Genomic DNA, 13,412 nt, shown 5'->3' with positions numbered 1-13,412 from the left:
CAGGAGAGAGAGCACAGAGGAGTACTATCAGACAGGAGAGAGCACAGAGGAGTCCTATCAGAAAGGAGAGAGCACCGAGGAGTACTTTCAGACAGGAGAGAGCACAGAGGAGTCCTATCAGACAGGAGAGACCACAGAGGAGTCCTATCAGACAGGAGAGAGCACTGAGGAGTCCTATCAGACAGGAGAGAGCACAGATGAGTCCTATCAGACAGGAGAGAGCACAGAGGAGTGCTATCAGGCAGAAGAGAGCATAGAGGAGTGCTATCAGACAAGAGAGCACAGAGGAGTCATATCAGACATGAGAGAGCACAGAGGAGTGCTATCAGACAGGAGAGAGCACAGAAGAGTGCTATCAGACAGGGAAGAGAACAGAGGAGTACTATCAGACAAAAAAAAGAGCACAGAGGAGTGCTATCAGACAGGAGAGAGCACAAAGGAGTACTATCAGACAGGAGAGAGCACAGAGGAGTACTATCAGACAGGAGAGCACAAAGGAGTACTATCAGACAGGAGAGAGCACAGAGGAGTACGATCAGACAGGAGAGAGCACATAGGAGTTCTATCAGACAGGAGAGAGCACAGAGGAGTACTATCAGACAGAAGAGAGGACAGAGGAGTACTATCAGACAGAAGATAGCACAGAGGAGTGCTATCAGACAAGAGAGCACAGAGGAATACTATCAGACAGGAGAGCACAGATAATTGCTATCAGACAGGAAAGACCACAGAGGAGCACGATCAGACTGGAGGGAGCACATATGATTTCCATCAGACAGGAGAGAGCACAGAGGAGTGCTATCGGACAGAAGAGAGCACAGAGGAGTGCTATCAGATAAGAGAGGCGAGCACAGAGGAGTGCTATCAGACAGGAGAGAGCACAGAGGAGTATGATCAGACCGTAGAGAGCACATAGGAGTTCTATCAGACAGGAGAAAGCACAGAGGAGTGCTATCAGACAAGAGAGCACAGAGGAGTCCTATCAGACAGGAGAGAGCACAGGTGAGTTCTATCAGACAGGAGAGAGCACAGAGGATTCCTATCAGACAGGAGAGAGCACAGAAGAGTGCTATCAGACAGGAGAGAGCACTGAGGAGTACTATCAGACAAGAGAGAGCACAGAGGAGTGCTATCAGACAGGAGAGAGCACAGAGGAGTAATATCAAACAGGAGAGAGAACACAGAGGAGTGCTATCAGACAGGAGAGAGCACAGAGGATTGCTATTAGACCAAAGAGAGCACAGAGGAGTCCTACCAGACAGCAGAGAGCACAGAGGAGTACGATCAGACAGGAGAGAGCACATAGGAGTTCCATCAGACAGGAGAGAGCACAGAGGAGTACTATCAGACAGGAGAGAGCACAGAGGAGTGCTATCAGACAGAAGGGAGCACAGAGGAGTGCTATCAGACAAGAGAGCACAGAGGAGTGCTATCAGACAGGAGAGAGCACAGAGGAGTCCTAGAAGACAGAAGGGTGCTAGCTCACCTTCACTTACTGGACTTTGTGCATGCCTGTGCTTCAGCTTGGACCATGATTTTATAAGCCATGATTTCTATAAAAAAGGAAATAACATTTTCTTATGACATATATTAGAAACGTTAATGGTTGGCCAAGATTTACAACATATAAAAAGTTTTGCATCTGACAGTGCCCATTTAACCTGTTAAGGACGCAGGGCATACCTGTACCCCCTGATCCAGTTAACGAGGTTTAAACCTTTCTCACCACCGGAGCACAGGTTAAACTCGTGGGTCCGGTTGCTACCAGCAGCCAAGACCCACGACTAATGCCGGGCCGATTCCCAGCATTAACCCTATAGACGCCAAGATCAAAGTTGATCGCGGCATCTAAAACTAAACTAAAACTGTCCCGGCAGCTTAGCAGAGCTGATTGGGACTATCGCAACAAAATTGCAATTTCCTGATCAGCTTACTGGACGACGATAGCATCCTTACCTGCCTCTCCGTCATCTGATCGGCAATCTACTGCTCCATGCCTGCTCAGCAGGCTGGAGCAACAGAGCGCCGAGAACACTGATCAGTGCTATGCTATGAATACCACTCCAAACTTCACCAAACAAAGAGGCAAAGCATTGATCAGTATATGCAATCAGAAGATTGCATATTTTAGCCCCCTATGGGGGCTAAAAAAAAAAATAAGGGTAAAAAAAAGTTAATATAACTTCATTAACCCCTTCCCTATTAAAAGTTTAAATCACCCCCCTTTTGCCATTTTTTTTAAATAAAATAATGTAATAAAGAATAAAAATAATCAAATGTGGTATCACCGTGTGTAAATATCCAAACTATTAAAATATAAGGTTAGTTAAACCGCATGGTCAATGGCGTACACGTAAAAAAATACCAAAAATATACCATCAAAACAAAATGGTATTGATTAAAACTAGAGACGACGGCGCAAAATATGAGTTGTAGGGGTCAGAAATGCCAATTGTAAACATACACATTTTGGTGCATGTAGTAAATGTGTACTGCTTAGAAACGGGAGCCCCCAAAACTTACAAAATGGCGTTTTTTATTTTTATTTCACCCCACAAATATTTATTTTTGTTTCACCGCAGATTATATTATAAAATAAGTGAACTCCTTACAAAGTACAATTGGTGACGCAAAAAACAAGACCTTATATGGGTCTGTAGGTGCAAAAGTGAAAGTGTTATGATTTTTAGAAAGGAGGAAAAAACTAAAAGTGCAAAAACGAAAATTTTCTGCGTTCTAAAGCTGAAAATGGGCTGAATCCTTAAGGGGTTAAGACAGGTTTGCAAGTTTAGAAAATCTTCTTTTAAAAAAAGTTTCTAAACTGCACTAACTATTGTTGTGCTCATACATGGACAGAAAAAGAAGCACAAAAAGCCAGAAATGCAGTGTGGTATGTAAATGCAGTATGGTGAATATGAAGTACAGTTATATGAATATATTTTACAGTCTGCCCATTTAAATGAGATAACTTTTCATTTCGCATTAATGTCATCAGAAATTCTCCCAGCCCTCTACACTGATGAGATCTCTCTGTAAAGGCAAAATAAGCTTCCAAATTTTCTCCCGGTGACAAAGATGGCTTATGGTCTCCAAGAAATGTTCTTTTTATTTTATTTTTTTATTTATATTAATGGTTGGTGAGGCTAAGGGATACTGAGGGATAATAAATTCAAGAATATTGAACCATGTTTAACTTTATCTTTTTATGAAATAAAATATACAATTTAACTCTTTTCTAATAAACAACCATTCCCTAATAAACAGTGTAGCTTTTCTTAGAATCTCCCTTCCTCTTACAATCCATGACTAGGCAAGGAACCACTGGTCTGCTGCTGGACTGATAGAACACAGAATGTTATAAACAACTATCTGCATTCTGCTGACTGTCTCTTGGGCAGTTTTTGTAGTTTTGCGGAATCTGAGCAGAATTTGCGAGGAATTTCTGTGCTTTCAAAACACAGATTCCACTTGAATGCAGAGTCCCATTAACTTCAGTGGGGCTTTTAACAGAATTCTGCAAAATGTAAACATATGTCTTATAATTTTGCGGAATCTGGAATTCAGAATTTCCACAGTGGAATGCCTGATGTGTGTATGGGACAGTGGAATCCCCATTGAAAATAATGTGCACTAAAGTTTGCAGAATTTTACAGTGGAATTCCACTTAAAAATTCTGCCCTGTGAACATAGCTTTAAGATAAATGTGAGGAATTCTGCAGTAACAAATATTTATGAAGTAAAATTCCAGTAATCCAACATTATCAGCAACTGATGCATCATAATATTTGGATATTCCGTATTACTGTAGAGATAAATAATTTGGTAAAATTAAATTGATTCAGAAATGTATCCAAAATTGCATTTATCTATATCTAATTTTTGGGTGAATCTAGTCTAAGACAGGAGTCCCTGCTTCCACTGCACTGAGAAGTGAGACGTAAATTATCTGCAGATGGCCAGATGTAAGCGGTGATGCTATATTTATACCACTTACTCTCAGTACATTAGCTGGACCGGGCGCTCTGCTCTCAACACAGTAAATATAAACAGAGCGGTAAGGCATACAATGTATGCTTCACTGTCTTTGACAGGAGTCCCTGCCACTTGTGGTGAGCAGTGATGCTCTGTTCATTGCTGTTTATACTCACTTATACAATTCTAGGGTAAGGTCCACGTGACCCAACAAATGTTGGCTCAACAAATGTATGCCAAATATGAATTGGCTGTCAAATCCAAAATGGTTTAAAGCTGATTTACAGCAAATCCTCTTAATTCACAATTTGGGAGGTTCTCTTATTTTTTTTCATTGGAAAGCCAGGACATATATATATATATATATATATATATATATATATATATATATATATATGCAAATTAGCACACCACACTAATTGAATCTCCGTTTTTACACCAGAAGTGGTGTCCTCTCCCTGAGGAAAATACTGACCTCATATATATATATATCACAGAATTGCTTTTGGTGAACATTTTTAAATATACAAAGTAACTACTGAACCTTTTGATCAGTCAACACAAGTTTCCGAGATGTCTTAGGGTGCTATATAACATGGACTTGCAAAGTTAAAGAAAAATGGTAAAGGTATGTCTGGCATCAGTCACATGATTTAGTGGAAAACCAAAAATAAAGCACCTTGACGACAGCTAATCTTATTGCTCAGGGGGTGATATCAGGTATCTGGATTATATTAGCCAGCTACAGGACATGAGCTGCAGCAAAAACTAGTGGGCTGTGAAACATAAGTTGTTTGTGTGCTTCAGGGCCAGGACTCAGGTTGATTGGTTGCCTCAGTCTCCAACTGAGAGGAGATAAAACATGCAGCACAAGACAAAATTATGAGCTGCACAGAATATCCAAGAGGCAGCCTATAAATAAAGTGTTGGGAAAAATATGGCACCTCAGAGAACACTATACTTCCCACAACTGTATATCTTCATGTCAAGGGTCCACATGTTGAGTCACCTGAAGACGATTTGCAGAGAATGTATGGAAATGATATGCTCTCTATTAATACATGAATCGGCATGCATTAAACCATGGTAAAATATAAAATGATAATATGCAATAGAAACAATGCAAAGGTAATTTTACATACGGGACTATAAAATTATAGATTTGTTGTAAAGCGTTTTAACTGGCCATGTTAACGGTACATTAAGGTTAAAAAGAAGGAAAAATAGCATACATTGTAGACAAATAGTATACATTGTAGACAACTATGTCATCCTTATTTTCAATTGTCTACAACATATGCTCCAGGAAGCAACTTTTTTGTGCCTTCTTTTTCTCACTAGCTTGGAGAGCAGCCCAATGGAACAGGAACCGTCCCCACTATTATCTTTCTTATGGTAGTCAGTTAAATTAAAATATTTCTGATTCTTCTCCATTCATGTCCATTCATAAAGGGAACCTGTCTGCTGCAATTTACATTCCAGTCATATTGACAGTCAGGGGTCTGCCTCAAAATCTCATTCTTGCTCTGTGCATATGAATTGTGTGCCGGTGTGAGGCTTTTTTTTTTTTTTTTTTTGGAAAATGGCCACCACATTTTCAGCCAAAGGCAGAAGTGGATCAACTTCCTATATATTTCCTACACTTCTGGCTTTGGCTCCAAAACTACAGTGGTAGTTAAAAAAAAACAGCCAAGTGGAAATGTAGCCTGAGATTTGCAAACAGGGCTTGGCTTCCAACTGTCAATAAAAAAGAGATGATAGGAGGTGTTGCATCCCTTAGGAAGGCCTTCAGGGGCTTAGGAATGCCTCTTTGACTCCTTCCACCAGAGAATAAAAGCAGTTTTGTAAGTTATAGAAGTAAAGACTAATATCTAACAGTGTCAGCAGTTTGGACATGAATTGCAGCTGACAGATTCCTTTAAAGATTTGGTCATGTTTGACTGAACCTTAAAGGGTCCATTACCTCTTCTCTTATTTTGTAACTGGCTAGGCTGGGGTAAAAAAAAAAACAGTACGCCTCTTCAAAAGACCAACTATTTGAGAATATGAGATTTTGTGTGACAGACTTTTAGTCCACTATATATATATATATATATATATATATATATATATATATATATATATTGAATATATTTTGTTTGAGAAGACTATCCCAATAGAAGACAAAGGGGTTTCACTCTGAATAAGGAAGCTGTAAATATGTCAGTGATCCCCTCTTCATGACTGCTGCTCACTCAATGACCAGTTACTGGCCACAGTGGTGACCTGTCTCAGCTAGAGATTGGCTAAGCAAGCCTTTCCATGTGGCCTCTGTAATGCAGGGGCAATAAGTGGTGCAGAGATTCTTTTCACCTTTTGTAATGCAGAGGACCAGCATAATAAAACTACCTAGGAGTGTAATAAGATAACTTATGAACTGATGCAAAATATCTACTCCTGGTGAACTTTATAGTCTAATCAAATCAAAATGTAAGCTACTTCATCACCTCTGAGAAGGAGTAAAATATTCTACCCCTTCCAATGAGAAATCATGGCCAAATCAGAAAGGATTAGCTTTACAAGGGCCTCTTTGCTTTTTTTCTGACACTGGAAGGAATACAGGCCAGGGTTAGAGATTTGTGGCTGTAACATGGTGAATCCATACAGATCTGCATCCTACAATTGGAAACCCCAGCTCAAATTTTATGATTCCAACTATCCACCTACTGGGAGGCAGTATAGATAGTATGGATGAGGAGGGCTACCTCCTAAAATGCACCATTACAATACTGTAAATAATATACGGTCATTACACATGCATGTGAAGGTTTGGCATTGCTAAGTTCACTTTGATAAAGAACTGTTCAAGTGTTTTGCTAAACCTATGTATTTGTGTGTTATCAGCACCATATTTAATTGAACTTAGAACTTAAAAACTATTCTTTTGTGTCAAACCCGAATAGTGGGATGTGTACATTCTAAGCATTCATGTTTTAGTTTGTTGTGTTCATTGTAAACATAGGATGACAGTTGTCAGTCACTTGGTCGGCATTCAGCTCCATTCCTGGCACACTGTGCCTCCTTGTCACTAAATGAATAGCTGTTGTACTTCTTTGCAGCAGTAAAAATGTATTTGATTGCCTTAGTTTATCGCTTCATAGGATGCAAATTAAGCAGTTTGAGAAGGCAATTTCTCCGAACAATGGGAATAAAAACACCCAGAAGGAAATAAATATTCTCTCCTTACATGTCACTTCAAAAGATGTACCTGCCTGCTGCATAATATTTCCACTGACAAATGCAATCCAGAGCGTAGCGTGCCATCCATCAACCAAATTAATGCAAAACCCCCTTAGCTCCAGCCACCATCCCTCCATTGTATAGCCAATGACATCTGACGGACCGAATAAGAACAATTTCCACTTTCTAAAATGTGTGTTAGCCCAGGAGATTTGGTTTACGAGCTAATACCAGAATCCAGTGTTTAATATGCTGACCTGACAGCAATCAGTTATTACAAGAATAGTGTTCCAAATGGAGGTAATAAAAAGTAGTCAGATTGAGTTAAGGTCACAGCTCTCACAGGAGGAAATGCAAACAGTAACTTTAATACAATCACACCGACATTTAACACCACAAATGCTGAATGGTGCACGGTTCTCCAGCCTTCTAAAAATAGATACTATTACATCCTGACCAACTGGGATATAAACTAATATGTGTGTTGCTTTAAGATTACCTGCAGTTTGCTGCACTATCCAATTCACCGCCTCTGATATCTAGAGCTGATATATATATATATATATATATATATATATATATATATATATTTATAGATAGATAGATAAATATATCTGTTATTTAAATTCTTAAAGGGGTACTTTTTTTTTTTATCAACTGGTGCCAGAAAGTTAAACAGATTTGTAAATTACTTCTATTAAAAAAACTTAATCCTTTCAGTACTTTTTAGGGTCTGTATACTACAGAGGAAATGCTTTTCTTTTTGGAACACAGTGATCTCTGTTGACATCATGAGCACAGTGCTCTCTGCTGACATCTCTGTCCATTTTAGAAACTGTCCAGAGCGGCATATGTTTGCTATGGGGATTTTCTCCTACTCTGGACAGTTCTTAAAATGGACAGAGATGTCAGCAGAGGGCACTGTGGTCATGATGTCAGCAAAGAGCTCTGTGGTCATAATGTCAGCAGCACGGTTGTCAGGATGTCAGCAGAGAGCTCCGTGTTTCAAAAAGAAAACACTTTCCTCTGTAGTATTCAGCAGCTAATAAGTACTGGAAGGATTAAGATTTTTTAATAGAAGTAATTTACAAATCTGTTTAACTTTCTGGCACCAGTTGATAAAAAAATAAATAAATAAGTTTACCACGGGAGTACCCCTTTAACCCCTTAAGGACGCAGGATGTAAATGTACGTCCTGGTGCAGTGGTACTTAACGGGCATCAGAGCGATGCCCGTGTCATGCGCGGCTGATCCCGGCTGCTCATCGCAGCCAGGGACCCGCCAGCAATGGCCGACGCCCGCGATCTCGCGGGCATCCGCCATTAACCCCTCAGGTGCCGGGATCAATACAGATCCCGGCATCTGCGGCAGTGCGCGATTTGAATGAATGATCGGATCGCCCGCAGCGCTGCTGCGGGGATCCGATCCTTCAGAACGCCGCATGGAGGTCCCCTCACCTTCCTCCGTCCGGCTCCCAGCGTCTCCTGCTCTGGTCTGTGATCGAGCAGACCAGAGAAGAAGATAGCCGATAACACTGATCTGTTCTATGTCCTACACATAGAACAGATCAGTATTAGCAATCATGGTATTGCTATGAATAGTCCCCTATGGGGACTATTCAAGTGTAAAAAAAAATGTAAAAAAAATGTAAAAGTAAAAGTAAAAAAAAAGTGAAAGATCCCCTCCCCCAATAAAAAAGTAAAACGTCCGTTTTTTCCTATTTTACCCCCAAAAAGCGTAATTTTTTTTATAGACATATTTGGTATCGCCACGTGCGTAAATGTCTGAACTATTAAAATAAAATGTTAATGATCCCGTACGGTGAATGGCGTGAACGGGAAAAAAAAGTCCAAAATTCCTACTTTTTTAATACATTTTATTAAAAATTATAAAAAATGTATTAAAAATTTTTTATATGCAAATGTGGTATCAAAAAAAAGTACAGATCATGGCGCAAAAAATGAGCCCCCATACCGCCGCTTATACGGAAAAATAAAAAAGTTAGAGGTCATCAAAATAAAGGGATTATAAACGTACTAATTTGGTTAAAAAGTTTGTGATTTTTTTTAAGCGCAACAATAATAGAAAGTACGTAATAATGGGTATCATTTTAACCGTATTGACCCTCAGAATAAAGAACACATGTCATTTTTACCATAAATTGTACGGCGTAAAAACGAAACCTAGCAAAATTGCGTTTTTCGTTTTAATTTCCCCACAAAAATAGTGTTTTTTGGTTGCGCCATACATTTTATGATATAATGAGTTATGTCATTACAAAGGACAACTGGTCGCGCAAAAAAGAAGCCCTCATACTAGTCTGTGGATGAAAATATAAAAGAGTTATGATTTTTAGAAGGTGAGGAGGAAAAAATGAAAACGTAAAAATTAAATTGTCTGAGTCCTTAAGGCCAAAATGGGCTGAGTCCTTAAGGGGTTAATGTTAGATTAAACATGTGTTGAGTTTTTAGCCTTTTTAGCCTAATAAATCAAGAAGGAGCTATTAGAGGAGAATTTAAGATGTAAGGTGCACCTGCAACATTTGTACAAACAATATTGATTTTTCCATCCTAATTTCTTGTTGTCCTCCCACAATTCAGTGCACTGCAGAACAGTATTAAAAACTCTCTATTCTAGTCAGTTCATCTTTGTATTCCATTCCTCCTTCATGAATAAAATGCCCAAACTACAGAGAAGTCTGGCACAAACAAAGCAGTAAGTGAAAAAGGTGGGAAATGCAACATTGTTTACATATGCATTTAGGGTCTTCAGGACAAACACTTCGGTCACTAACAGCATAGGAAACATGTGGATTTGTGATCATTTGATTTGCCCATATTATGCCAAAGATTACATTTCTTATGATAGACTTTTGTTTGCCATGTAAAAGACAACAGAGGTGTATTGTTTGTAACCACATTCTTCTACAGATGATTGATGAAGGTCCTGTAAGATGGACCTCCATCTGTTAAGGCCCTTATACATTTTTCAAACCAGATAACCCTTTTATGTTTTGTAGGGTAGAAAGGTTTACACTTACCAATTCCACACGTCTCCGACATGCCTCCATCTCTCTCTGCATCAGCTCATTCATTTCAGCTTTCATCTCTTCCATGCGAATGTGATAATACTTTGCATTTTCCTTTTCCCGTGCTTCAGAATCCGCAGCCTTTTCCAACTCTTCACCCATCTTTATCACACTGTCTCTCAAACGTAAAATCAACATCTAGATCCAGAGAAAATGCAAGACAATCAATGTAAATATATATATATATATATATATATATATATATATATATTCTATTTCTTTATGTTTCTTTTTAATACTACCCTACTATAAATATGGTGACATCACCTACACCAAGGCTCCATACCAACTGATGTCTAGTGTAGTCTAATTGTAACAGACCCTGTTGATGCTAGCTTTTTACACAAAACCTCCTGCAATGCTTAAAAATAAGTCGCAAGTACCGCCATTCTCTGTGAGTTTGCAATGGGACCAAAATATTTTCTTATTTGGTGTTTATTCACATTTCTCTTTATGTAGTTCTCTAATGCACGGTATAAAATGTTGATATGTGAGCATAATAAATAACTATTAACTGTGAAACGATTAGGACAAGACCAACATGCGGAAAATGTTACTTACCTCAAACCTTTTAATCTGAGCTCTCTGAAACTCAACCTTATTTTCCAAATCACAAATCACTGCCTCTTGCCGACTCACAATTGAACGCTCCACCATAGATTGCTCCAAATAGTCAATGCGGCTCAGAGCTGCCTGCAGCTGTATTAACCAAAAAAAAATACATGAATACATTAATAAGTACAAGCAGAATTCATGGTAATGTTTATAAAGTAGCCACAAACCTCTAATTAAAATTTAAGATCACAAAAAAATTGAAAATAAATAAATAAAGTAGCCACACACCTAAAATATTTCTATTACATACTATTACATATTTGACAGTAATATGCCATGGTAATATGCCATGGCTTATGCCACAGTAATGCCATGGCTTATGTCTAAGGCCAAGGTTTATAAGAGTCATTAAAGGGGTATTCCAGGAATTGTTTTTATTTGACTATGCTACAGGGGCTGTAAAGTTAGAGTAGTTCATAATATAGTGTCTGTACCTGTGTGTGACGGTTTTCACAATTCTTCACTCCAATATTTATTTTTACCAGCATACAAAATGACTGTTGTCTCAGATTTTTCCCAGCTGGCAATGCGGCCGAGACCTGACTCACTAGTCAGCTGATGACAGGAAGCCTGTCTGCTTCAATGAGTGGAGGGATCGCTTGGTGGAAGAGAGAGATCAATCTGCAACAGTTGTAGGCACCCTGATTGAAAACCACACTGATTTTAATGGATGCAGCTCATTTATGTTTCAATGGGAGGGGTGGATGATGTGTGGGAGGGAGGAAGATGGAATTGTTGGATTTGTAGTCAAAAAATGAAAAGTCAAACAGGGAATACCTGTTAGCCACAGTATTATGGTAATCTCATGACATAGCCATTTAGCCCCAAGACAAGCGCAGATCCTTCCTAAGCATGTCCATTGCTGTCTGGCAGGTACATACTAAAATCACCTTAGGATAACCCCTTTAAAGAGTTAAAAAAGAAATAATGCAACACACAATAACTTTCAATTTAGAATTTGGAGACATTAGCAAACCAGCTGGCAAAATAGCAATGAAAAACTGAACATGCTACAATAAAAATCAATTCATCCCCCTTTCCTGACATGCAAAGGACTGGTGCATGGACCCAGTATGGCTAGCTCCAAGCTAATAAATTATCCAGGAAATGTAGATGTTCAGCACATGGTACAAAATCCACATTAACATATAAACATAAGACATGGTTTAGACAACATTTTTTTAGTCATGTTTCAAGGCTCCTAAAGGTCAAGTAAGACTTATATGGCAGCAGAAAGCAAGTTTTTTCCCCTTGTAGTTTAGAACTACTTTGCAAAGCATTACATGACCTATATAATGCCAGTTTGGTGGTCTCCTCGAATTTAAATACTGCCTTTCAAGTCCCAAGTCAAAGTTGTCTCAGCTAGGTAGCCAGACCCCTCCTGTGTATTGATGAGGGGCAAAAACCCCAAACCAGATATGTACAGATTGGTAACTTTTCTCTATAGGAAAGATTCTGGCTTGCATAATATTCCTGTGTTGTAGCTGTGGCTCTTTAAACAGGTACTCCGCCCCTAGACAACTTATCTTAGGGGATAAGATGTCTGATCACGGGGGACCCTCCGCTGGGAATGCCTGCAATACCTCCTGCAGCACCCTTGTCATCTGGTGCATGGAGCAAACTTTGCTCCGTGCCTGATGACTGGTGATGCAGGGCCCGGAGGATTGTGATGTATTGGCCCCACCCCTTGGGATGGCATGCCCCACCCACTTAATGCAAGTCTATGGGAGGGGGCATGACAGCAACCACGCCCCCTGCCATAGACTAGCATTAAGGGGGCGGACGTGGCGTCACGAGGGGGCGGGAACCCCGCAATTAGATATCTTATCCCCTATCCTTTGGATAGGTTATAAGATGTCTAGGTTCAGAGAACCCCTTTAAGTGTTGAGCATAAAGGGATGCTAGCTTCCTATAGGTGGCAACAGAGAGCAAGGGTTTTCATTGTGGTGGAGAGCTACTTTTGCATATTTTTTCCATGAAGTATTGCATTGCCCTTATAAGTCTCCATACACACAACTTCCCGAGTCCTTTAGTAGAATATGCATAATAGAAAGCAAAGGTTAAAAACAAAGGTGCTACCCCACATTTTGAGCTGAGTTTAGCCATTAGGCATAAGTATGACTAGTGTCTAAAATCATCTTGAAACACATAAGCAGGACCAATCCCTACAGTACTTTTTTACTACAGTTTAATATAGATAAAACAAGGAGGATCTTACACCAAGTGCAGGACAGTTTGTTCAATGCAAACTCATCCAGAAATCATAAACTCCTGGTTTTCCAACAGGCCCAGACAGACTAAGGCTATGTTCACATGGCATAATTTCCGCACGGAATTCTGCATGAAAATTCTGCAGTAAATTCCACAGAAATAAATTGCCTATTTAGTTCAATAGAATTCCTGTCGCAGAAATTCTGCTGTGTGAATGGGACAGCGGAATCCTAGTGAAGTGTATTGGCTATAAATTCATACAGAATTTTCATGCAGACATTCTGGCTTGTGAACATAGCCTATGGCC

General features: G+C 39.4%; 1 protein-coding gene across 1 annotated transcript in view; it reads right to left on the bottom strand.

Moving 5' to 3' along the window:
- MYO18B (myosin XVIIIB) overlaps positions 1-13,412 on the bottom strand; it is a 602,318-nt gene that overhangs the window by 131,842 nt on the left and 457,064 nt on the right. Inside the window, exons 40-41 of the mRNA XM_056518071.1 lie at positions 10,841-10,978; positions 10,232-10,417 (exon numbers count right to left, since the gene is read on the bottom strand). Coding sequence (XP_056374046.1) covers positions 10,232-10,417; positions 10,841-10,978 — 324 coding nt within the window. The remainder of the gene's footprint in view (positions 1-10,231; positions 10,418-10,840; positions 10,979-13,412) is intronic.

Source organism: Hyla sarda, chromosome 1, assembly GCF_029499605.1.
Source record: "Hyla sarda isolate aHylSar1 chromosome 1, aHylSar1.hap1, whole genome shotgun sequence".
NCBI classification, from domain to species: domain Eukaryota; kingdom Metazoa; phylum Chordata; class Amphibia; order Anura; family Hylidae; genus Hyla; species Hyla sarda.
Note: the sequence above shows the minus strand (reverse complement) of the source record. Positions and strands in the feature narration are given on the sequence as shown.